Below are 26,834 nucleotides of genomic sequence, written 5' to 3'. Positions count from 1 at the left end.
ATCCGCAAGTCTCCTGCGCCTGCGTAGTAGAGCGGACCCGGCAGAGATCGGCTATTTCCGCCTATCTCTGCGCTGAGAGCCTCGAGCGCCCCCGCTGGAGCCAGGAAAGGTAAATAAATCAGCGCTTATCAGGCTTGTCGAGGGGGGATTCCCCTACCAGGGTGAGTACTCCCCAGGGGAACTTTTTTTTGTTTTTTTGTTACAGAGTTTTCTTTAAGTATCTCTTTATCCTGGATCCTTCAGCATGTCCATTTGTCCGTTGTGGTCCATTGCTGATAAGTGCGCAGGCTAGAAAATCTGAATAGTGGAGTCATCAGACTAGAGAATGTGAATAAGGCGAGCAGTTGGTTTGCACACATTTTTGCCAATGAAACAGGTCATACTTTTTATGTTTCAGTGGTTTGGAAGGAGTTTGGCTTCCGATGTGACCACCTGGTTAATCCTCTCTCTCCTTGTCTCCTTTTTCTGGCAGGGTTTCCCCGTCAGGAATGTTAGGCCGGTGCAGAGTACAGTGAACACCATGAACCAAGTTGGAATAGTACTGAATGTGCAGCAAGGGCAGACTGTACGGCCCATAACCATCGTTCCAGGTGAGATGATTGTCTACATTCTGTACCGCGTGTTATGGAGCTCTGCCAGGATGGACCGGGCCTAAACTATCTTCTTCCTCTGCAGCACCGGGCACCCAGTTCATGAAGCCGGCAGTCGGCGTCCCCCAGGTCTTCTCACAAGTGACCCAAGTGCGGCCGGCCCCCAGCGTCCCTGTGCGGCCCGCCACCAACACTTTCACTACGGTCATCCCAGCCACGCTGACCATAAGGAGTCCTGCTCCCCAATCCCAGGCGCAGATCACAAAGACCATCTCCAGTACATCCACCACGTCTGCACCCAGCCAGCCTCTCCGACAGATCACTATGCAGGCAGCCGGTACAGACGCTGACCCTCCCGCAGAACCAGAATAGTCCCAATACCAAACTCGGTATGTCCATCACTGTTTATATGTAAATAAAGGGGGTAAAGCAGAAGCAATATACTACCAATAAACTGCCATGAATGAAACATATCACTGAACATTTCATCCATATGGCATCCAATTGAATAATCTAAATAAAGTACAAAATAATTTTATTATTAGGGACTTGTGCTAGAAAATTAAAACCACAGAAACAGCAGGAATATGGTTATCGGCATATAATAATGCTCTTAATCCTCCTGGTTGCTCCTGTTATATCCTGACGAAGCAGGTGTAGACCCATGAAACGCGTTGCATTTTGGAGTTAAAGAGAATCTGTATTGTTAAAATCGCACAAAAGTAAACATACCAGTGCGTAGGGGACATCTATTACCCTCTGACCCAATTTCAACCGCTCCCCGCAGCATTAAAAGTGGTTTAAAAACAGTTTCAAAAAAGTTTTGTTTATAAACAAACAAAATGGCCACCAAAACAGGAAGTAGGTTGATGTACAGTATGTCCACACTTAGAAAATACATCCATACACAAGCAGGCTGTATACAGCCTTCCTTTTTGAATCTCAAGAGATCATTTGTGTGTTTCTTTCCCCCTGTTCTCATGCACTGAAGTTTCAGGCTGCTTGTTTCTTCCTGCAAACAGCTTTGCCCTTGTCTGTAATTCTTCAGTATGTGAAAGCCCAGCCAGCTCAGAGGACGATTTATCCAGCTTGTAAAAGAGAAGAGAGAAGCTGCTCTAATCCTAAATAACACACAGGCAGTGTGCATGGAGGGGCCTGGAAGGGGGAGTTCATAGCAGAACCACAACACTGAAGAACTTGGCAGCCTTCCAGACACAGGCCGACAAGTCTGACAGGGGAAAGATACATTGATTCATTACAGAGACAGTGATAGTATAAAGTGCTGCAGTAAGCCAGAACACATTAGAATAGCTTTTTGAACTTGTAGGATGATAAAAAACAGGATGCAATTTGTGTTACGGAGTCTCTTTTAAGAATACAATAATTTTTCCACTGATGGGGAGGCAAGTCCATCACTGCCTCACTTTTTTAAACTGTTTTAAATATTTTACTCTAAACTAGCGCCACTGTTAAAATATTAACCTAATAGGCTTATTGGATACTTATATGCTATTGACCAAACCATTGGATAATTACCAGACCCAAGACTGTCACAAAAACTAATGGCATTTGCGGTCAATGAACAATATGTCATCATAGAAACTCCAAAAGTAGTAAGGAGGCAAAAACAATCAGAGAAGCTGAAAAAATGAATGGAGAACACTTACCCAGGATTCCAGAGGGTGAGCAGTGGTTGCGCACAAGTTCCTGATCCCCACTGTGCCTCAGGTGTATTGCAGATACAGTCTGCTTCATCAGAGGTGATTGGCACTTGTCATTGTATTTGCCTACTTACTGCTGTTGGAGTTTCTATGATGTCATATTGTCCAATGACAGCAATTGCCAACGGATTTTGTGACCGTCTTGGACCTGCTTATTATCCAGTAATTTGGCTTATTAGGCTTATTGCTTACTTACTTATTTTATCATTATGTCTCAGTTCCAGCTGTTTTTGTGGTTTATTTTGTGGTTTTGTCCTGAATTATATTATTTTGTACTTTATTTAGATCAGGGTTTCTCAACTTTTTTCCACCCAAGTATCCCCTATCGCAATTCCGCTCCAGCACCGGGAGGGGGAACTAAAAAGCGCGCAAGAACGCAAAACGTTTGCGTTTTGCGTGTTAGGTGTGAATGAGGCCTTTGTGTTATTGAGCAATGAGGTGATTATTAAAGGGTTCTGAGCAGTGATTTTTGCATTTTAAAAATGACCCTCCGTTTTGGGGTGTGTGCTGGATGCAGGAGGTGGGGGGGGGGGGGGGCATTACTTTACAGGGTGCTGATCCTCTGGTACCCGGCCTGTATGACATGCACCATCTTTTTCTCCTGATTGTCGGTTTCTTTGGGCATTCTGTAATTCCCAGTGGGGCTCACACACACACACACCGGGAGATACAGCTCTGTACTCGCATCTCTCTGCATGCATCGCTGTGTGCCTGGACGACCAGTAATCCGGCTTGAAGGATGAAGTACGCTGTGGTGAGGCTTGCAACGTGACCAATAGGACGCATGCAAGCTGTTTGGATCGCAGGGCGAACAGCGGAATTTTGGGTAAATAACCCCTTGTAATCCAGCCGCGGCAATTAAAGAGAACCAGAGAGGATAAAAGAAAAGCTTTTATACATACCTGGGGCTTCCTTCAGCCCCATACGCACGGATCGCTCCCACGCCGCTGTCCTACGCTGCCTGGATCCGCCGGTACAGTGTCCCGTCAGTCGGCCGGCAGACGCGGCCAGTTGTCCGCATCACAGGGGCTCCCTCCATACACTTACGCTTGCGGCTGCTTACTGCGCAGCCGCATGCGTAAGGGTATGGAGGGAGCCCCTGTGATGCGGACAATTGGCCGCGTCCACCGGAAGTGACGGGACCCGGTAGCGGCGATAGAGGAAGCGGAGGATGGCGGCGTGGGAGTGATCCAGGCTTATGGGGCTGGAAGAAGACCCAGGTATGTATAAAAGCTTTTTCTATTTTAACATTTCATTCCTCTCTGGTTCCCTTTTAAGGCTCATTTGAATCGCGCGTAAAAACTCGTGATTACTCCTGAGCACATCCCTGTGGGCGACCCCCACTGGAATTACAAATGCCCACAGAAGTTCCTCCTGTTGTATTGCACAGAAAACAGTGGTGTGTGGTGGTTTTTTGTTGTTTGTTTTATGTTTTTCTTTTGCTTTTGTTATGCTGTATTGTGCAGTATGCAGTGGAGTGAATTAGTAACTCCTCTTGTGTTGCAAAGAAAAGCAGTGGTGTGGTTGTCTCTTTTTTTAATTACATTGTTTTGCTGTATTGTGCAGTAAGCAGTAATGTGACTTTTAGTTACTCCCTTTGTGTTGGTGAGCAGTGGTACAATTCTTTAGTTATTCACGGTGTTGCGCAGGAAGCAGTGGTGCGATTTTGTACTGTATTGTGCGGTTAGCAGTGGTGTGACTCTTTAGTTGTGTTTGGTGCGCAATGAGAAGTGGTGTGATTTTTGTGCTGTATTTTGCGGTAATCAGTGGTATGACTCTTCTGTTGTGCAGTGAGCATAGTTGCTGTGAAGAGCTCCAGCCAAACCAGCGACATTGTGAAGTTTGTCAACGCCGTGAGCAACAGTCAGACCCTCACCCAGAACTCCACCCAGGTCATCCTCTCGAAAGCTGTGAGCAATACTGTGACCAGTCCCAGTGTGGCCTCCGTACAGAAGATAGACTCCATCGGGATAAACGGTATCTGAGTACTGTCCATGGATATCCAGTTGAGTTAAAAGAAACTTATGCGAACTGCATTATAACTTTCCTCTTATTTCCCTCTCAGCAAACTCTAATTCTGTCAGTGCGCTGGACAACTCTGAGACCAGGAAGCACTGCCCGAGATGTCAGACTCCCTTCCGGGTTTTGGAAGCCCTCCGAGGCCACATGTGTGTAAGTGTGACTAGCCTACATTTCATATAGGGCACGTCTGCCGAAACCTGATGTCCTTTTCACATAGTTGGCGTACTTGTCTCTTGGAGATCCAGAAGACAAATAGACGTAAAACTTCCACTTCTGTCCAGGGTCTGGGGTCCTTGAGATGCCCATACATGATTTGATTTTTCCAGCCAATTGACTTTCCAATTTGATATTATCGAATCTGAGGAGAATCTGTGACACAACATGGCCACCCAATCGAGCTTGCGATTGATTATGGCGCAAAATCGGGCAATGGGGAATGCTGACAAAATCTTGCTCACAAGGGCCCAATCTGGTGCAACTGCATGCTTACCGCTGAACCACCCCCCCCCCCCCCCCCCCCCCCCCCCGAAAATAAAGTGTGCAGTATTTTACCAAATTGTCTCCCTAATGTTTGATTTTTCTGTTTTTGTTTTTAGTACTGCTGTCCTGACCTTGTGGAGTTCCCCAAAAAGAACAAGCCAGATTCTGAGTTGACCCCTCAAGGTTCAAACACGACGACTCCAGACAAACCTGCAAGCGCTACCACTCCTGGCGGGATGGCTTCTCAATCCGGGAAGACCCAGGAGTCGGAAGACTCTACGCCGAACAAGCTCATCATGCTGGTGGATGATTTTTATTACGGCCGCGACATCGGACAGACCTATCAGCTGCAAGGCATGATGAAAGTGGCCACCACCTTCCGATGCCCACACTGCAACAAGAGGCTGAAGAACAACATCAGGTGAGGACAAGAGAGGACCACAGAACAGCCATGCCGTACTTTGTGTCTGAGTGTTCTTTTTACAAATCCAGAATTTTTCTTTCCTTGAAGGTTTATGAACCACATGAAGCACCATGTGGAGCTGGACCAGCAAAATGGAGAGGTGGATGGACACACGACGTGCCAGCACTGCTATCGCCAATTCTCCACACCTTTCCAACTACAGTGTCATCTGGAGAACGTCCACAGCTCCTACGAGTCTACCAGTGAGTAACCACTGTGCAATATTGGAGGGATGATTCTGGGTGGTTAACCAATAAGCACCCCCCCCCCCCACGAGACTCTGAAAATATAAAAGATAAAGGATTATACACACAAAGGTGGGTTGCAATACTTGCAACCAACATCAGAGCATGCAGGAATTAACCGTCCCCACTTAGTGTTCCAGGTCTGCTGTGCTAGTTGGACACTCCCCTTGGAGTTTTTAGGACAACACTATAAACCCCTGATAGGCATGTGACTATCTAGAAAACACTGGTGGAGGCACCCTAAGAGTAATTGTTGCTAACAGCAATTATAATGGTAATTTGAGAGGCGAGGTGCCTAACCTCTTGAAGAGCAAACCAATATTATTGGAAAACAATTTGCTCCATGCACATAAGGACAACGCGTTTCACAGGTGCTGGCCTGCTTCTTCAGGTCAATACAGTGCCTTAATGGCAATGAGATCCCAAGCATTGAGCACATCTAGTAAATCTTAATCTTTAGTAGGAAAAATTGGGGAGTTAACGTCACATCCAAGAACCTTAACTGGTTAAGAACTGAACTTTATTGGCTACATCCTGTTTCTACACTAGCTCAGGAGCGCATTGGCACCCTCTGTTGGCGGGTTCCTTACCAATCATTTTTTTGTTTTTGTTTTTTTTCAGCAAAGTGCAAGATCTGTGAATGGGCATTTGACAGTGAACCTCTATTCCTGCAGCATATGAAGGACACACACAAACCAGGCGAGATGCCCTATGTTTGCCAGGTAATGGAGAATTCCACCATTTCCTGTAGACCTTCTCATGTAGAATGCACTGTCATCGTTTAATTATGTGGCCGCGAGTTGCCATATTGCATGGCTACCTTATGCCCCTTGTTACGATCAAGACCTAAAACTTTACTTACTTCCAGGTGTGTGGGTACCGCTCATCCATCTACGCCGAGGTGGACACTCACTTCCGGCTGAACCACGAGGACACGCGCTACCTGCTCTGCGTCTACTGCCTGAAGGTGTTCAAGAACGGTAATGCCTTCCAGCAACACTTCATGCGCCATCAGGTAAAGGAACACCATCTAACATTCTTGCTTGTCCAGTGGAGGCTGGGGGGAAGGGGGTGGAGTTACTTGGTTTTGGGTTGTACCTGTCAGGGTTTTATTGCTTTCATGGCCACTAAATTCTCCTTGAACAGAAAGGGCAGCTTTTTGTTAGACCAATCAAAATTTGCAACTGCAATACCTGCAAAACGTGAAGATTTAAAGCGGATCCAAGATGAAAAAGTAATTAGAACAAGTAACTTGTCTATATATCTTATCTAAAGTTTAGATAGTTTACACAGCAAATCTAGCTGCAAACAGCTTCAACAGTTTGATTATTTATTGCTGTGATACAATGAGGGCAGCCATGTTCTGTTTGTCATACTACACTGAGGCAAGCTGGTAGCATCTCCAGCCCTAAGCCTGTGGAAAATTTCACTCCTCCCCTCTGCCTCTGAAATCTCTGGCTCGTAACCTCCACCTCCTCCTGCCCAGACTGAGCTCCCATAAGCCCTTGCTACCTGGGACTGAGTGCTAAGGCTCTCTGAAAAGCTGTGGGCGAGGCTTGTTTATAAGGAATTAGAGTATTAAAACAAAACAGAGGAATGCCCTATAAACTATAGGAAAAGAACACCATTATACAGTGAGTAAAAGTTTATCTTTGAACGGGAAAGCTCATTAGGACCCAGAGCATTCCCTTCCCTTAGGTAGTATATGTTTTTTGTTTTGTTTTTTTAATTGACTTCAGATATACTTTAAAGTGAAACTCTGAATAAAGCCCCTGTTACAGGCATACAAGGGATCGTAGAGACTGGGGAAGCCCAAGCTTATTTTAGCTACTATGTAATGCAATTATAACATGGTGATTTAACCCCTTCAATAGAGCAGTGTTCTCCCCAGAATTTTTTTCCAGCTGGGTGGCATGTAAAAGTAGCAGGGTGGGGCGTGGAGGAGGAAGCGAGCTGATTACAGCCGAGTGCTCGCCCAGGGAGAACACTGATAGTTAGTTTGTTTGAGAGAAGTGCCTTGCTTTTGACCTTAGTCAGCAGAACTCGTTGTGCTGTAAATTCTTGGAATGCTTTGATTGCTTTCTCTCTCTACTAGCAGAAAATATAGAAACTGAAAGCAGAACTCCTCTGTTACGGTTTCACACCTCCTCCTAGTGACAAGTGGCCATAAATACATATTACAGCAGTACTAATTAGAAACAAGATAATAGAACACATAAAAAAAATATCCTGAATGACTTGCAAGTCTCTAAATTAGCTGCTAAAGGGTTAAAAAAAATGGTAAACTGTATTTAAAGGTGCTTCACCTCAAATACCCATATTTGTGTTTTGCAAGAGAGGGGAAAAATGGGCAACTGTCCATAATTTTTAGTCTGCTCACAGGGCGTGGACCACACGAATATCAGTGATAATACAGTCATGTTTATACAGTTTTTACATTGTGTCCTTTTTGTGCCCCTTTTCCCCACTTTCTCCTACGCACACTGGCGATCAGAAGAAGAGCGTCTACCATTGCAATAAATGCCGCCTGCAGTTCCTGTTTGCAAAAGATAAGATAGAACACAAGCTGCAGCACCACAAGACCTTCCGCAAGCCGCGGCAGCTGGAGGGGCTGAAGCCTGGGACCAAGGTGAGGAACGCATCACATCTGCTCTAAGGTGAAAGGGAAATTGCATTTGTAGTGGAAGTTTCACTTTTTCAGATTGTCCCCCACAAGGCCTTTGTGATCTAAAAACAAACGCCTAGCCAACTGAGTTAGTCCAGAGGTACTGCCTCTGTCTTTGAAGCACGGGGTCATGAGTTTGATTCTCGTGCCAGGGGGAAAAAAAAATTTGGAATTAGAACTCAAGCCTCATGAGTCTGTCTGGACAGAAAAAAAAAACTGCCCACTACCATGCAACCTAACTTTGCTCAATCTAGCCATGCACTATGCAGCCACTCAGGACCAATCAGAATAACTTCCTGTCAGTTTTTATTGGTCTAAGTTCAACCTGCATATCATTACATGGAGTTCGAAGGCAAGGAGAAATTATTTGCATCTTGTTGATTGTCCCTTAGAGGAACTGCCGTGTTTGCCTGTTCAGAGAATGTTCTTCTAAACTGGCGGACTCTGATCCTTCTTCAGGGGAGGCTGGACAAGGATCAGTCTCCCATTTCAAAGAAAGAAGTTATAAATCAGGATGATACCATTTATGGTGGGATATGTTGGTAATTTTGTCTCTCTCTAGGTGACCATTCGAGCTTCACGAGGGCCCCCCAGGTCCAATCCTATGGCTACCACGCCCATTATGTCCGTCACAGACACCCCCTTGATGCCACCACCTGAAACTCCTCCCCAGCCTGCACGTCACCCTGCCGACATCCTGCCCTTGCCGATCATAGAATTCCCCAAACGGTAAGTTTTGCACTCTTGTTGCTATGGCAGCAGGCAAAGGGAACCTAAACTGAGAAGTATATGGATTTTTCCTTTTAAAATACCAGTTGCCTGTCTCTCCTGCTGATCCTGTGTCTCTAATACTTTTAGCCACAGCCCCTGAACAAGCATGCAGATCAGATGCTTTGATTGAAGCCAGACTGGATTAGCTACATGCTTGTTTCAGGCGTGTGATTCAGCCACTACTGCAGCAAAGAGATCAGCAGGACTGCCAGGCAACTGGTATTGTTTGAAAGGAAACATCCTTATCTCTCTGTTTAGGTTCCCTTTAAAGAATAACTGTTAGGCATAAAATCAAAAATCAATTCTCTGTTTTTATCTGGTACACATAAGGTTGCTAACCAGGCAATCCAAAAGTTAAAAATCTCTTAATTTTCTTCTCAATAGAATAGAATATCATTTACCAGGTCCCCTGGCTCTTATTTGGTACATCTGCCGTAAAAGAACAGTTGCAGTGCATGCTTTTATAATTTTTATTTTATATGCATTTTTGCAGGGAAGAAGAGAAAATTCACTTTCTCAGCTTTCAGTCATTGCAGTTTAAAAATAAAATGTGCTATTGATGATGAAACCGACAGATTTTATTTGCCCATTTATCCCGGTTATTACAATGGGAACCTTTTTTTTGTTTTATTTTCAATAGCTTATCGATTACCTATTTCTATGCTGTGCTCCTCAGTCTTCTTTTCGTATAAAATTACTGCAGCCCGGCACCCGAAAACTTTATACATATTTGACCAGTTCGGTCGAATATAATCCTGTTGGGAGGAGACAGAGCTTATTTCCACTGCTCTGCCTCTCCTCCGTCATTCATTTCCATCACCTCCCCTTTCCCCGCCCCTCTGAGCCGCCCTCCCAATGATGCACAGCTCTATGGTCTCACTGAAAGAGCGCGCATAGTGATGATGTACAACACAGGCAGCGCTGTCGGCAGTGTGGAGGACACATAGTTCTACTCGGGGAAAAGGTATGAGTAGAACTATGCAGCATTTCATGGCTGCCCGCTGCTTCTTGCGTGACTTCACCAGCGCTAACAAAAAGGAAGAGGCTGCTGACCCGGAAGAGAAAGGCAAAGGTCAGCAGCCATCTTGGATAACATGAGCATCGGTGCTGGGGAAAAATAAACGGATCCAGGGGCATGGGAGCGGCGAAAATAAATGCCATCATTTTGAACACGTCCATGTGTTTTTTTTTTTGTTTTTTTGATTTGTTTTTTTTCATTTGATTCCCATTGGCTTTAATTGTGTCACTAGTACAACGTATGTCAATAATATCTTATTTGGAACTAAAGGTGTCTCTTCTGTTTTTTTAAATGTATTTTTCTATATTAATAGTTACAAGCCTTTATTCACAAAAGCAACAATAATGTACCCTAATGACATACATATTAAAGTCCCTAAGGTAACTTTAGTAGGTTGTTTTTGTTTTGTTTTTTTTATGTAATTTTTTGGGGGGTTTTTTAACAAGTGTTTTTTTTTTTTTGTTTTTTTTTTGGTAACTATGGGGTAGGGGTGGAAGTAGTTAAAATAATAAAAATGTATTTTATTTTTCTATGTGAAAGTGTATTTAGGTGTATTTTTACTTTTGGGCCACAAGATGGTGCTACACTAACGTCTGTGTTATAAATAGAACACTGAAACAAGTGTAACTATACACCATGTTTATGTGGCTGCTGCCAGAAGCTCTGATTCATCACAGGGAGCCGGGATGGTAACCACTGTTTTCCATTACTCGATCACAAAAGAACAAGGTTCGGCGAATGCGAACGGGAGACGCGCAACGGTCATGAGCAGCGGAGGTGTGTAAACAGTACGCATATCTACACCCCCGAGCTTGACGTGAAGTATACAGGGGTGTAGATATGCGCAGAAAGGGAGCTGAAGTGGTTAAACGGCACGGAGCACCATAAACAAAAACCCAATTTGAACCTCCATAGAGAAGTTTTGTAATGAACTTTGCCTTTGGGGTGAGCCTCAACACTTACCTATTACCTATTGTGCTCAGTGCCCTTTGAGGGAAACTTATTTTCATACTGAGTCTCATTCTCCTGAAGTACTCATGCAGGCTTGTACCTGGTTTGTACTCGTGCAGGCTTGTCCCTGGTTTGTACTCGTGCAGGCTTGTCCCTGGTTTGTACTCTTGTAGGCTTGTACCTGGTTTTGTACTCGTGCTGGCTTGTACCTGGTTTTGTACTCGTGCTGGCTTGTACCTGGTTTTGTACTCGTGCAGGCTTGTACCTGGTTTGTACTCTTGCAGGCTTGTACCTGGTTTGTACTCGTGCAGGCTTGTCCCTGGTTTGTACTCTTGCAGGCTTGTACCTGGTTTGTACTCTTGCAGGCTTGTACCTGGTTTGTACTCTTGCAGGCTTGTACCTGGTTTGTACTCTTGCAGGCTTGTACCTGGTTTGTACTCTTGCAGGCTTGTACCTGGTTTGTACTCGTGCTGGCTTGTACCTGGTTTTGTACTCTTGCAGGCTTGTACCCGGTTTGTACTCTTGCAGGCTTGTACCTGGTTTGTACTCGTGCAGGCTTGTACCTGGTTTGTACTCTTGCAGGCTTGTACCTGGTTTGTACTCGTGCAGGCTTGTACCTGGTTTGTACTCGTGCTGGCTTGTACCTGGTTTGTACTCGTGCAGGCTTGTACCTGGTTTGTACTCGTGCAGGCTTGTACCTGGTTTGTACTCTTGCAGGCTTGTACCTGGTTTGTACTCTTGCAGGCTTGTACCTGGTTTGTACTCTTGCAGGCTTGTACCTGGTTTGTACTCTTGCAGGCTTGTACCTGGTTTGTACTCTTGCAGGCTTGTACCTGGTTTGTACTCGTGCAGGCTTGTCCCTGGTTTGTACTCGTGCAGGCTTGTCCCTGGTTTGTACTCTTGCAGGCTTGTACCTGGTTTTGTACTCTTGCAGGCTTGTACCTGGTTTTGTACTCTTGCATGCTTGTACCTGGTTTGTACTCGTGCTGGCTTGTACCTGGTTTTGTACTCGTGCTGGCTTGTACCTGGTTTTGTACTCGTGCTGGCTTGTACCTGGTTTTGTACTCTTGCAGGCTTGTACCTGCTTTGTACTCTTGCAGGCTTGTACCTGCTTTGTACTCTTGCAGGCTTGTACCTGGTTTGTACTCTTGCAGGCTTGTACCTGGTTTGTACTCGTGCAGGCTTGTACCTGGTTTGTACTCTTGCAGGCTTGTACCTGGTTTGTACTCTTGCAGGCTTGTACCTGCTTTGTACTCTTGCAGGCTTGTACCTGCTTTGTACTCTTGCAGGCTTGTACCTGCTTTGTACTCTTGCAGGCTTGTACCTGCTTTGTACTCTTGCAGGCTTGTACCTGCTTTGTACTCTTGCAGGCTTGTACCTGCTTTGTACTCTTGCAGGCTTGTACCTGCTTTGTACTCTTGCAGGCTTGTACCTGCTTTGTACTCTTGCAGGCTTGTACCTGCTTTGTACTCTTGCAGGCTTGTACCTGCTTTGTACTCTTGCAGGCTTGTACCTGGTTTTGTACTCTTGCAGGCTTGTACCTGGTTTTGTACTCTTGCAGGCTTGTACCTGGTTTTGTACTCTTGCAGGCTTGTACCTGGTTTTGTACTCTTGCAGGCTTGTACCTGGTTTTGTACTCTTGCAGGCTTGTACCTGCTTTGTACTCTTGCAGGCTTGTACCTGCTTTGTACTCTTGCAGGCTTGTACCTGCTTTGTACTCTTGCAGGCTTGTACCTGCTTTGTACTCTTGCAGGCTTGTACCTGCTTTGTACTCTTGCAGGCTTGTACCTGCTTTGTACTCTTGCAGGCTTGTACCTGCTTTGTACTCTTGCAGGCTTGTACCTGCTTTGTACTCTTGCAGGCTTGTACCTGCTTTGTACTCTTGCAGGCTTGTACCTGCTTTGTACTCTTGCAGGCTTGTACCTGGTTTTGTACTCTTGCAGGCTTGTACCTGGTTTTGTACTCTTGCAGGCTTGTACCTGGTTTTGTACTCTTGCAGGCTTGTACCTGGTTTTGTACTCTTGCAGGCTTGTACCTGGTTTTGTACTCTTGCAGGCTTGTACCTGGTTTTGTACTCGTGCTGGCTTGTACCTGGTTTTGTACTCTTGCAGGCTTGTACCTGGTTTGTACTCTTGCAGGCTTGTACCTGGTTTGTACTCGTGCAGGCTTGTACCTGGTTTGTACTCTTGCAGGCTTGTACCTGGTTTGTACTCTTGCAGGCTTGTACCTGGTTTTGTACTCGTGCTGGCTTGTACCTGGTTTTGTACTCGTGAAGGCTTGTACCTGGTTTGTACTCTTGCAGGCTTGTACCTGGTTTTGTACTCGTGCTGGCTTGTACCTGGTTTTGTACTCTTGCAGGCTTGTACCTGGTTTTGTACTCTTGCAGGCTTGTACCTGGTTTTGTACTCTTGTAGGCTTGTACCTGGTTTTGTACTCTTGCAGGCTTGTACCTGGTTTTGTACTCTTGCAGGCTTGTACCTGGTTTTGTACTCTTGCAGGCTTGTACCTGGTTTGTACTCTTGCAGGCTTGTACCTGGTTTTGTACTCTTGCAGGCTTGTACCTGGTTTTGTACTCTTGCAGGCTTGTACCTGGTTTTGTACTCTTGCAGGCTTGTACCTGCTTTGTACTCTTGCAGGCTTGTACCTGCTTTGTACTCTTGCAGGCTTGTACCTGCTTTGTACTCTTGCAGGCTTGTACCTGCTTTGTACTCTTGCAGGCTTGTACCTGCTTTGTACTCTTGCAGGCTTGTACCTGCTTTGTACTCTTGCAGGCTTGTACCTGCTTTGTACTCTTGCAGGCTTGTACCTGCTTTGTACTCTTGCAGGCTTGTACCTGCTTTGTACTCTTGCAGGCTTGTACCTGCTTTGTACTCTTGCAGGCTTGTACCTGGTTTTGTACTCTTGCAGGCTTGTACCTGGTTTTGTACTCTTGCAGGCTTGTACCTGGTTTTGTACTCTTGCAGGCTTGTACCTGGTTTTGTACTCTTGCAGGCTTGTACCTGGTTTTGTACTCTTGCAGGCTTGTACCTGGTTTTGTACTCGTGCTGGCTTGTACCTGGTTTTGTACTCTTGCAGGCTTGTACCTGGTTTGTACTCTTGCAGGCTTGTACCTGGTTTGTACTCGTGCAGGCTTGTACCTGGTTTGTACTCTTGCAGGCTTGTACCTGGTTTGTACTCTTGCAGGCTTGTACCTGGTTTTGTACTCGTGCTGGCTTGTACCTGGTTTTGTACTCGTGAAGGCTTGTACCTGGTTTGTACTCTTGCAGGCTTGTACCTGGTTTTGTACTCGTGCTGGCTTGTACCTGGTTTTGTACTCTTGCAGGCTTGTACCTGGTTTTGTACTCTTGCAGGCTTGTACCTGGTTTTGTACTCTTGTAGGCTTGTACCTGGTTTTGTACTCTTGCAGGCTTGTACCTGGTTTTGTACTCTTGCAGGCTTGTACCTGGTTTTGTACTCTTGCAGGCTTGTACCTGGTTTGTACTCGTGCTGGCTTGTACCTGGTTTTGTACTCTTGCAGGCTTGTACCTGGTTTTGTACTCTTGCAGGCTTGTACCTGGTTTTGTACTCTTGCAGGCTTGTACCTGGTTTTGTACTCTTGCAGGCTTGTACCTGGTTTTGTACTCGTGCAGGCTTGTACCTGGTTTTGTACTCGTGAAGGCTTGTACCTGGTTTTGTACTTGTGCTGGCTTGTACCTGGTTTGCTCCAAGTATACTGTACTTTTGTAGTTATAAATTATATAAATTCTAGTCATTATGTATTTCTATACTGCTAATGTTTTTAGCCATTCAAAGAATATATAGTCCTCTAACAGTCACTCAGAGGAGCTCATAATCTGATCCCTACCAACTTCTCTGTATGTTTTTGGGATGTGGCAGGAAACAAAGGTGCCTGGAGGAAACCCACACCAACACAAAATATGCTAATTCCTGGCCCACATTTTGAATTGGGGACCCTATCACTGCCAGGTGAAAGAACTATGCTACGGCACCACACTGCTTAAAGAAAACCTGAACTGAAAATTAAAAGTCAAAATAGGCATACACAAGTCATACTTACCTTCCATGTAGTGTACTTCTCAGTGTCTTTCTCCTGTCCTGCGTCCTGTTTGTTAACTGTGATCAAGGGAATTTTCCGTCCTCCATTTTGAAAATGGCCATTACCCATAACCGCTTTCTGGTCAGCACACAGTTAAACTGTAACATCGCCCACTTGAGCCATAGGAAAACATGGACATTACCTGGTACATCAGTTTTCCTCTCAGCTATAACTGACAGCAACTGATATTTTACTGACAGCAACTGATAAGTTTCAGATCTGACAAAATATTGTCAGAACTGGAAGGGATTATTGTCAGAAGAAAATGGTGAGCTTCTGAAAGGAACTGATGGTAAAGTAACTATGTAATGTTCATTTGAAGTTACCTTATGTGTTTGTTTTAAATATTTTTACTCAGTACAGGTTCTCTTTAAAGAGACACTGAAGTCTAAAAAAGAAAAACTTTTTATTTAACAAATATGTTTAATATGTTAGCCCTAACGAAACCGCTGCATTCCCGACGCTGTACACTATCTAGGTTGCAGCAATGTAAATGTTGAAAGTTCAGTGGTTTAATGTAGAGTATGTACTTTTCTCCACCCAGGGTTATTGAGAAGAAAGAGAAATGTCTGGAATGCAAGTTTGACATCACTGAGTTCCAAAACCATTACCCTACCTACGTGCACTGTTCACTCTGCCGCTATGGCACCTGCTGCTCCCGGGCCTATGCCAATCACATGATCAAGTAAGTGTGCAACTTCAGTCAGTATGTTGGGCGTTTTGTCTGGTTTTGTTTTGATTTGTTTACATAGTACGGTACAATGAGTGTCAACTTCCAAAAGAAAACCATTCACCTGTGGGCAGAAATACAGTATAACATTAGATAACATTAGTATATACAAATGTAATTAAGTTATTCATTATCATTAAGTTACTGTTTTTTTTAGTGTATATGTATATATGTGTGTGTGTGTATATATATATGTATGTATGTGTATATATATATATATATATATATATATATATATATATATATATATATATATATATTTGTATTATTTCCAGAACTCGAAGTCTGGCCACTGCGGGTTCTTGGTGGCAAAAATGCGGAGTGCCCATGTTACGACTAGAGGTGGGCGAACAGTTCGGCTGTTTTAGCCGAACTGTTCGGGCTGCCCAACCTGTTATGTTGCTGTGGCTTTTACCACTTCCGGGTCGCAATGACCCGGAGTAGTACGTCTGCGCTGGCCCGGCGGAGCGCGTCCTAGATCGCGCTCACGTTGCCGGGCACTCTCTGCGCATGTGTGTGACGTCATGCGTCACACACATGCGCAGAGAGTGCCCGGCATCGTGAGCGCGATCTAGGACGCGCTCCGCTGGGCCAGCGCAGACGTACTACTCCGGGTCATTGCGACCCGGAAGTAGTAAAAGCCACAGCAACATAACAGGTTGGGCAGCCCGAACAGTTCAGCTAACACTGCCGAACTGTTCGCCCACCTCTAGTTACGACGTCCAATGTGAGGAATGAATTGATTCCTGGCGGCTTCATGCTCCTCTCCTCAGCTCTGGCTCCTCCCCGCCCCCTCTTATTTATTTCTGGCAGACACACACACACACACACACACACACACACACACACACACACACACACACACACACACACACACACACACACACACACACACTTATATAACCACTTCGGGTTCTGGCCGGCCAAAATGCAAAGTGGCCGTCTTACTGCAGCCAGTGTGAGGAATTCATTGATTCCATGCTCCTCTCCTCGGCTCTGGCTCCACCCCCTGCCCTCTCCTATTTACCTTTGGCAGCCGGACACATGCACACAACTGTTCATACATAAGAAGTAACCAAGAGGTCATAGACAGAATGTCTATACTGGTTCATCTTTTAACTTGTGTACTCTGTGTTGACTCCAAGCCAAGATCAAAGGTCATATCTGCGACTGGGAAGTATGTCTCTTTCCAACGTGGATGTGAGGTATACGTGAAATTCGGATACATCTTGTGTATTAGCAAATACCCGGTGTATAAATATGGACTCAGAACGTTAAGGATGGACACCAATGCATAGAGGCATCCTACATTGTATGGCTTAGAGAATGAGACTCATTGAAAAGGATTCTGCTCTAAGACTTTAGTAATTTTATTGGGGATAGCTGTGATACTACAAACACCTATTGTTAGTATTCTCCACAATTGGTTTACCTATTTTACATAAGAAACTGGAAACCTGTTAGCGGGGTGTACAAAGAGATTAATATCAGAATTAGGAATGGTCATCTTAAAGGCATCCTTGTCAAATTTCTTGATTTGATTACGAAAGTGATATGTTCATTTATAGAAAGGTAGAGCAAGCTTAACCAAGTTTTTCCAATCTGCCAAAGACCAGGGCTGTGGAGTTGGTACAAAAATCTTCCGACTCCTCAGTTTATGAAACCTTCCGACTCCGGGTACCCAAAATGGCTCCAGACTCCTTAGTCTAATACTTACCAGGGCTGTGGATTTTATACAAAATCATCCGACTCCTCAGTTTATGAAATCTCCGACTCCGGGTACCCAAAATTGCTCCGACTCCACAGCCCTGATAAAAATCATCTGACTCCTCCAGTATATGAAACCTCTGACTCCAGGGACCCAAAATTGCTCCATCTCCTTAGTCTAAAGGTGGACATATATCAGGTGACTTAGAGGCTGTTCGACCACCCGATTTGAAACTCCTCAGTTTATGAAACCTACTCCAGATACCCCAAAATTGCTCAGGGTGAGACTCCATAGCCCTGCCAAAGACTGGACTATAGACAGTTCCAAGCAATAACAAAGGACTTCCTAGAGTAATAAAGTAGGAATCTTCTCTCCTAATGTTGGAGTAATTTTTGTAAATCCATAATGGACACGCCTCACCAGACATTTACTTGACACATCCTGTCTGTTTTTCAGCAATCATGTTCCCCGGAAAAGTCAAAATTACCGCGTGCTGTTCAAGAGCTGTAAGGCCAGGTGAGTGGTCCTGAGGATTGGGTTAAAGAATTGGGTTGGAGATTATGGTTCCACTGACGTCAGGCTTCTTATCTTCTCTCTCAGTACTGAGCTGGTGATGAACTGTTCAGCCTGTCCATTCGTCACGCGGATCGGCGACGCCATGGCCAAGCATTTGGTTTTCAACCCAACACATGGATACATCACTGTCGTGTGTACAAGTAAGCGCCTTCCCTTGTTTTCAAGGACCAAAAATCTGTGGTGTCCCTGAGCAGTAAAAGAGTTCCTCTTGGCCAGAGCCTAGTCTACTAACAGAGGGGCACCCCGAGCACAATTATCCTATGTGGGTACATGCCTCTGTATCTAGTTTACTGTCTGTAATCAGCCTCGGGTTCACTTTAAACCACAAAGAGCAAGTCTACTTAAAGTGATCCTTAAGTCTAGGGAAAATGAGATTTACCCACCTGGGGCTTCCCTCAGCCCCCTGCAGCCGATCGGTGCCCTCTCAGCCCTGCTCCGATGCTCCAGGACACGCCAGCAAACACTTCCGGTTTGGCCGTCACCGGCCGACAGGCATGGGAACGCGAGTGATTCTTCGCGTTCCCAGCCATAATATTGCCCACTATGCTGCTATTGCGGCCAGGAGGCGTGTCCTGGAGCATCGGAGCGGGGCTGCGAGGGCACCGATCGGCTGCAGGGGGCTGAGGGAAGCCCCATGTGAGTAAATCTCATTTTTTTCCCTAGACTTAAGGATCACTTCAAATAACTGAGGTTCATATAGGTCGCTTCAAGATCCTCTAGTGTCTGCATACACAACTGCATGTGTGACGTAGTAGAAGGTGACGGTGGTGAGTGTAAGCTCTTCTGGTGCAGAGACTGATGGGAATAGATCAGTGATCTCTGTACAGCGCTGTGGAATATGTCAGAGCTATATAAATGTATAATAATAATAAGTGTGTGACTGTGGTGAGGGCATTAGAGCCTAGGTTCTCAACGTGTGGTACGTGTAGCCCAGGGGGTACTTCTGATGGTTCCAGGGGGTATTCAGGCTTGATATAATTAACCAAGAATAACACATTTAGAGTTTTAGAAAATGATAAATCGTATTTAAACAGTGTTTTAGCTAATTAAAAGCAATAGTGAATGCTTGGAAATTTAGAACCAATTATCATGTACTAGGATTAAATATATATTTGTCAAGGGGTTCTTGTGATAATGTTTACTATGCCAGGGGGTACTTGGTAAGTACAGGGTTTTAAAAGGGGTACATACCAATAAAATGTTGCGATAACACTGCATTAGAGTGTAAGCTCCTCTGGTGCAGAGACTGATGGGAATGGATCAGTGATTATTGTACAGCACTGTGCAATATGTTAAATTAAACCCGAGGTGAGAATAAATTGATGAGATAAACAATTACCTTCATCTTCCTATTACTAAAAATGGCTTTTTAATGCAGAACTAAAGATATAAAATAAACCCATTGTTTCACTTACCTGGGGCTTCCCCAAGCCCCCAGCAGCTGTCCTGTCCCGCGCCGCTCCTCAACGAGTCTCCGTTCCCCCGCCGCCGCTCGGTCCCGTACCTCGACTTGTAAGTCGATGCCTGCGCGGCTCTGGCCAAGCGTATCCTTTCTTCGCGTTCCCCTCTGCAATAGCGGGGAACGCGAAGAAAAGATACGGGTGGTCAGAGCCACGCAGGCGCATTGCCTGGCAGCGAAACCGAAAGTAGCTGGCGGCGGGCGACCAGAGGCTCGTTGAGGAGCGGCGCGGGATAGGACAGCTGCTGGGGGCTTGGGGAAGCCCCAGGTAAGTGAAACAATGTGTTTATTTTATATCTACAGTTCCGCTTTAAGTATCCCATGGTTTTCTTTTATATTAACCAGCCTGGCATTCTATTAAGATCGCCAGGCTGGCGACCGGACGTTTTTTGTTTTTTTTTTTTAATAAAAAAAAAACTATTGCATGCAGCCAACTGAAAGCCCACTAGAGGGCGCTCCTGATGCGTACTTCTAATCGCCTCCGGCGATCAGAAGTAACAAGAAAGGCCGCGATGAGCGGCCCTTCTTGTTATGCTTTCCTCGTCGCCATGGCGACGAGCGGAGTGACGTCATGGACGTCAGCCGACGTCCTGACGTCAGCCGCCTCCGATCCAGTCCTTAGCGCTGGCCGGAACTGTTTGGTCCGGCTGCACTGGGCTCGGGTGGCTGGGGGGACCCTCTTTCAAACAGGTATCGCCACGATGCAGCGGCAATCAGGTAGCACGCGCGGCTGGCAAAGTGCCGGCTGCGTGTGCTCCTTTTTATTTGATTAAAATCGGCCCAGCAGGGCCTGAGCGGCAGCCTCCGGCGGTAATGGACGAGCTGAGCTCTTCCATACCTCCAGGCTGGTTAAAACATTTTACAAAGTAGGTTGAATGTTTTACTGTCTCTAATCAGTGGCAGCCTATTATGTGTCCAGGAGTTAGAGAAAAGCTTAATAGTTCATGTATTTTATCTCCCCGCCCTTAGAAGTTGTATTCTGCCAGGAAAACTTTTATGGCTTCAATTACCTTATGGTACCGATAAGACAAGCTGTCACGTCCAGCCCTACAAATTAACTCTTTGAGGCAGCAGAATAAAACAAGTAAAACAGCCTGGTTATTGTTTTGTACTGTACATGTTTATCTCCTCCTGTCACGTCGTCTCAGGTACACTTTAAAGCTATGTATAGGTATAGTGATAGAGGTTACAATAAGCTTCAGTGTATGGTGTTATGTAAAGGTTAATATTGTCCCAAAAACCTGATTTTTCCTTTGTGCCTTGCCTTGCAGGTTCTACCTCATCACGCTCGTCTTCATGGTAACTATTCATTTCTTGTTTATAACTCTTCTGTTGTGCCTCATCCTTCTATATCTTTATTTTAGTGATGTGTTGCCAGCATAAATTCAGAGTGAAGTTTATATAAAAGTTTTGAGTGTTCTCCACTACAAACGCAGGCCATGCGGGGGAATTAGCCCTGCCTTTCCCCACACCAGGACAGAGCTTAAAGCATCTGCCGACACTGGCGCTTCCCAGCCACTAGTGTGGATACAGCCCAGACCCCCATAGCCACTAGTATACACTCTGTGCTTGGGAGATACAGTCCTGGTCTCTGCAGACTCCGAATGAAAACCTTTGGAGCCCTGGAGCTCTCCAGATGCTAGCATAGACGATGCAGGGTCTTCAATCTTACACACACACCTCCACCCCCGCACTTACAATACCCACATCCTTACAATGGTGTAGGCTTTGCAGAAAATGGACATGCACCTTTTCTAGTGCAGAAAAACAAGTGGAAATCCGCACCACCTCTCAGGATAAATCTTGTTTTATTAGTAGCAAAACGACATACACATTAACCACTTATTTACCACGCTATTTTGTGCTGATTTGTGCTGCGTGGGCTCTCCAGCCCACAGCACAGATCAGGTTGCAGCCAGGCCGATCAGACTTCCCCCCCCCCCCCCCCCCTTTTTTCCCCACTAGGGGGATGTCCTGCTGGGGGGGCTGATCGCCGCCGGCTGCTTGCGCTTGCAGGGGGGGGGCTCTTCAAAGCCCCCCTCCGCAGCGCTTCCTGGCCTCCTTCCCTCTCTCCCTCCCCCTGTGAGCGGCGCAGGACGGAAATCCGTCCTGCGCCTGATGGGATAGGCTTTAGCCTATCAGATGCCGGCGATCCCCGGCCAATCAGAGGCCGGGGATCGCCGATCTCCTCTACGGCGCTGCTGCGCAGCAGCGCCGTATACATGTAAACACCAGGGAAGATCTTCCCCGTGTGTTAACATTTATCGGCGGCTCGCAGGGTGTTCACGGAGACACCCTCCGTGAACTGACATGGAACATACACTTCAGGATTCAGGGGCGTACATATACGCACGCAGAATCCTGAAGTGGTTAAAAAGAACCAACAGGCAAGACGGTCCACTGTTTCGGGCTCCTGCCCATCTTCATGTTGCCAGGTTCATGAACCTGGCAACATGAAGATGGGCAGGAGCCCAAAACAGTGGACCTTCTTGCCTGTTCTTTTTAACGTGTATGTCATTTCGCTACTAATAAAACAAGATTTATCCTGAGAGGCGGTGCAGATTTCCACTTGTTTTTCTGCATTGAAGTCCCTGCGGTATCTGGGGAAAATCCGGCTCACCTCACCCCCTTGATCTGGGTGGTTTGCCAAAGAGTGCGACTGGATCCATTGGAATTCCCCTTTCTAGACTTTAGCACAGAACCTTACATGAGATTTAGATTTGACTTCCACAGATGCCAGAATAGTGCACTCAGTTTTCATCTCTGCAGGCACAAGCATAGACTCTGTGCAAGATCTTGCCTTCCTTTGTAGCATATTTATCTCTAATCTCTGCGGACACCATCATAGACTGTGGGGGTCGTAGTAAGAATTGCAGAATCTTCTGAAAGGAATCAAGCCCTTCACCTCCCTAGATATAAGTATAGAATCAGACTTAGTCTCTGAAGACACCAGTGTAGATGTAAGAGATTGTGTGGTTACCTTCCTAGACACCAGTTAAGAGACCTTTGAGGAGACAAAGCACTGCTGCACCCCAGAGTCTAGCACAGCACTTCCAAGGACCATCAGTCATACACCTCCAGAACCTAACCAGTGGTAGGGCAAGACCGGACCCCACTTAGTTGCTTTCTGGTTGGAGTTACTCTTGTATGTGGCAGATCAAATCCTTAAAGGGAACCAGAGAGGAACGTAATAAAAAAAAGAAGCTTTTATACATACCTGGGGCTTCTTCCAGCCCCATAAGCCTGGATTGCTCCCACGCCGCCATTCTCCGCTTCCTGGTTCGGCGGTACTGGGTCCCATCACTTCCGGCGGACGCGGCCAATTGTCCGCATCACAGGGGCTCCCTCCATAACCGTACGCATGCGGCTGCGCAGTAGGCAGCCTCACGCGTACGTACATGGAGGGAGCTCCGTGTGATGCGGACAATTGGCCCCGTCTGCCGGCCGACTGGCGGCCATGACGGGACCCGGTACCGGCGGATCCAGGCAGCAGAGGACGGCGGCGTGGGAGCGATCCGTGCGTATGGGGCTGGAGGAAGCCCCAGGTATGTATAAAATCTTTTTTCTGGGGCCTCTGGTTCCCTTTAACTTTATTGCTTTTGTTGAGTGACTGTAGTAAGCCACCAGTGGTAACACACATTGGTTTTTCATTTTTAGGTCCCGTGCACCTCGTGAAAAGGAAGTGGTCACTACTACACTGGCAAAAGATAAGCCGGAACCAAATGTATTACCTCCCCCTGAGAATGAGAAGCCAGTTGATCTGGATGATGATGATGATGAAGATGATGACGATGATGATGACGATGATGATGACGATGATGATGAAGTGGAGGATAAGAACCAGGTTGGGGACCTTGATGCAGAGAATCAGGAGCAGCTGAGCATCAAGAAGCTTCGGGTGGTCCTCTTTGCTCTGTGCAGCAGCATCCAGCAGGCATCTGAGCATTTCCACCACACACCTCAGCGTATCAGACGGTGGATGCGTAAATTCCAAGCTGTTCAGGAAGATACCCCAGACAGCCTCTCTGAGGGCAGATATCTGAGCACTGAGGCAGAGGCCAAGCTTGCGGAATGGGTATTGATCCAGAGGGAGCAGCAGCAGCCAGTCAACGAGGAGACCCTTTTCCAAAAGGCCACCAAGATTGGTCGGTCCCTTGAAGGAGGCTTCAAAATCTCTTATGAATGGGCAGTAGGGTTTATGCTGCGGCACAACCTCAACACACACTCCAAATCTGCAGTAGCCAACTGTCTGCCCAAAGAATTGGAGGAATACGCCCAGATGTTCATCAGCTTTGTTCAGAGGCAAATTCACAGTCAGGATCTTCCGTTGTCAATGATTGCTGCTGTGGATGAAATTTCACTGTTTCTTGACTTGGAACTGCTTAGCAGCGAAGAGAGGAGAGAGAACGCACTGCAAACTGTGAGCGCAGGTGAATCTTGGTGTGACATTGTTCTTACCATCTTAGCCGATGGAAGTCTACTCCCAACTTTGGTGTGTCCTCGGGGAAATTCAACTTGTATAGTAGATGTTCCAGATGCAATTGTATTTGAAGCTAGAGAAGATGGCTTGGCTGAAGATGAAATTATGGAACTGTGGTCTTCTCGAGTGTGGCAAAAACACGTAGACTTTCCCAACAACAAAGGCATGGCAGTTCTAGACTGTCACAGATCTCACTTATCCGATGAAGTTTTGGCCCTCCTGAGCTCCACCTGTACATTGCCTGCTGTGGTCCCATCTGGTTGTAGCTCAAAGATTCAACCACTTGATGTATGCATCAAGAGAGCCATCACCAGCTTCATTAACATGAGATGGAGAAATCGAGCACGGGTCGTTTCCAAGATCAACTACAGCTCAGACATATTGATGCGGCTGGTATTAAGCTGGCTTACGGAAGCCTTAGGTGTTATTGGAGATCATCCAGAACTTGTTCAGCAGTCGTTCCTTGTAGCCAGTGTCCTGCCAGGTTCTGACGGAATCGCTAGCACAGCGAAACGCAGCGGCAAGATGCAGGAAGAACTCATCAACGTTTTGGAGTATGAACTCGGCCTCAATACTGAGGAGGATGAAGACTCTGATAGCCAGCCCGAGGAGCATGTTGACCCAGTGGTCCTTCAACAGTTGTTTGAAGAAGAGAGCGACGCGGAGTCCTTCTACGGCTTTGACGATGTTGACTTATAAACAGACTATCAATATTTTGCATCTCCAAAATAAAGTTCATATCTAGTTGAACTTTCCAACTCCCCTGAAGGTTCAGGAACTCTAGGATCGTGCCCGTAGCACCTCGGTTTAGGTTTTAGCTCCCTCCTGACCTGTACTTCGAAATCCACTAGAAGCGTAGCAGCCCCGACAGGTGACTCTATTTTTAATTGTACAGGCCAGTCAAATGAACTCATCCGGACTCCCGCCTGGGTTGCTTAATGAACTGCAGTCATTCAGACTTGGGTGCAGACCTGTCAGGTTATGATTGAGACTTGAAACGTTTACATTTGGTTACAAGGAGATAAAAGTCCATTGCAATCCAGATTACTCACCGGTTCTATTTTGAGAGCCTTGTTTATGGCTGGGGCTCCTTCCTGCTCATGGAAGGAGTAACGGTGTACGAAATACCTCCAGCCTTTTCACTACATGGTGCATTATTATTGCTTTTTCCATTTCTTTTTAAGCTTTATTCCCACATTCTTCCTTCATCCTCCTCTTTCGAGGGATGGTCTGCCGTGGCCCAGAACCCATGAAGCGAGTAGGACATCTTCTGTAAAATACAAAATATATAGCTTGTATATAACTAAATGCAGAATAAAGACAGGCAAGAGGCGAATTCTGTGTTTTTTATTAGGGTAAGATGTGAATTTTTTTGTTCTTTTTATATATAAATCTATACATGTAAAGTGTTCTGTTACAACAATCCCTGCTGTATGTTTTTCAACTTTTTAAAGAGTTGGGTACTAAGATAAATTAAAAAAATAATTTTATGTGATCATGTAATTGTCCCTGTACAGATTATAACCCCATAGGACTTTGGGTTTTTGGTAGATTTTTTTTTCATTTTTATTTAGAGCCTAATCCCATGGCTTAGGGCGGTTAATCCTCAGTTATTTCTCTTTTTCTATTTTTTTTTTTTTTCTTGTAAAATACCGTAGTTTTTCCTTTGTGTACATCTTGATGAAGTTACCAAGTTCCCTGAACTCCTGTGTGAAACGCTGAGACTTAAGTTGCAGCATACACCGATTCGCTGCCAGGACGTGGTCTTTTCACAACTACAAAATCTGTAAAATGAAGGCGCCATCTGGGTCTCTTGCTTCTGTGTGTCCGCAGGCCCCAGCATGCATTGCAGTATTGGGCGTTGCTAGGACTCGTTTCAGAGCAGCTGGAGAGTCCGGTGGTGTCCTCTCCCCTTTCGGTAAAGCCTTCTGCACAGAGGAATAAAAATGTAAATTATAGAACATTAGACACCACAATGTCGGAATGGTTGGAGCAAAAAAATGCGACGTCTAGATTTTTAAATGCATTTTATTTCCAATAAAATAGTATAAAATACATCCGATGTGTGGCCTTCTCTCTCATTGCGTATTAAGGAATTCTCTTCATATTTGAGCATTAAAGAGAACCTGAGGTGAGTGATATGGAGGTTGCCGTATTTATTTCCTATTAAACAACGCCAGTTGCCTGGCAGTCTTCTTGATCTTTCAGGCATCAATAGTATCTAAATCACACACTTGAAACAAGCATGTCCAGCCAGACTTGAGTCAGAGCACCTGATCTGCTGCATGCTTGTTCAGGGTCTATGGCTAAAAGCATTCATGGCAGAGGCTCAGGAGGACAGCCAGTCAGCTTGCATTGTTTAAAAGAAAATAAATATCAGTCTCCTTTTAAGACAAACCTGAAGCGACATAAAAAAGGAAGCAGGAAGGCTTTGGATCCCACAGAGCCTTCCTGTTCCTCTACCCATGCTCTCGTTCTGCATCTGTCATCTAATAAACTTATTCAGCTATCTTGGTTGAACAACTCTTCGGGAATCCTTGTGCAGGCTTCAGAAGTACTCGCAGTCCCATGAGCTTCCAAAGACAAGCGGATCTATACTGCGCACTTACGAGGCCGAGCTCACCTATGCACAGTACGGATTCGCTTGTGTCCTAAAGCACTTGTGGATGTGAGTACTTCCAAAACTTGCAAGGAGTCCCGAACGTGTGAAATGTGAAGAGCACGAAGAGAGGAACGGAAAGGCTCTAAGCCAGGGGTCCCCAAACTTTTTTTGTTTGTCAAGGGCCAGGTCAACATACTTCAGACTGCTGGGGGGCTGGAACATACATAAAATGATGAAAAATATTACATTGAATCTAG

General features: G+C 45.7%; 1 protein-coding gene across 1 annotated transcript in view; it reads left to right on the top strand.

The window, feature by feature from the left end:
* POGZ (pogo transposable element derived with ZNF domain) overlaps positions 1–26,032 on the top strand; it is a 40,655-nt gene extending 14,623 nt beyond the window's left edge. The window contains 16 exon segments of the mRNA XM_068252452.1: positions 473–590; positions 676–920; positions 922–979; positions 4,103–4,288; positions 4,377–4,483; positions 4,930–5,234; positions 5,325–5,479; positions 6,143–6,243; positions 6,390–6,536; positions 8,019–8,150; positions 8,749–8,915; positions 15,567–15,707; positions 17,917–17,976; positions 18,061–18,176; positions 20,767–20,794; positions 23,153–26,032. Of these exon segments, the coding sequence (XP_068108553.1) occupies positions 473–590; positions 676–920; positions 922–979; positions 4,103–4,288; positions 4,377–4,483; positions 4,930–5,234; positions 5,325–5,479; positions 6,143–6,243; positions 6,390–6,536; positions 8,019–8,150; positions 8,749–8,915; positions 15,567–15,707; positions 17,917–17,976; positions 18,061–18,176; positions 20,767–20,794; positions 23,153–24,674 (3,588 nt within the window). The 3' untranslated portion in view covers positions 24,675–26,032.
* The last annotated feature ends 802 nt before the right edge of the window (positions 26,033–26,834 follow it).

This window comes from Hyperolius riggenbachi, chromosome 9, assembly GCF_040937935.1.
Source record: "Hyperolius riggenbachi isolate aHypRig1 chromosome 9, aHypRig1.pri, whole genome shotgun sequence".
Lineage (NCBI taxonomy): Eukaryota > Metazoa > Chordata > Amphibia > Anura > Hyperoliidae > Hyperolius > Hyperolius riggenbachi.
Note: the sequence above shows the minus strand (reverse complement) of the source record. Positions and strands in the feature narration are given on the sequence as shown.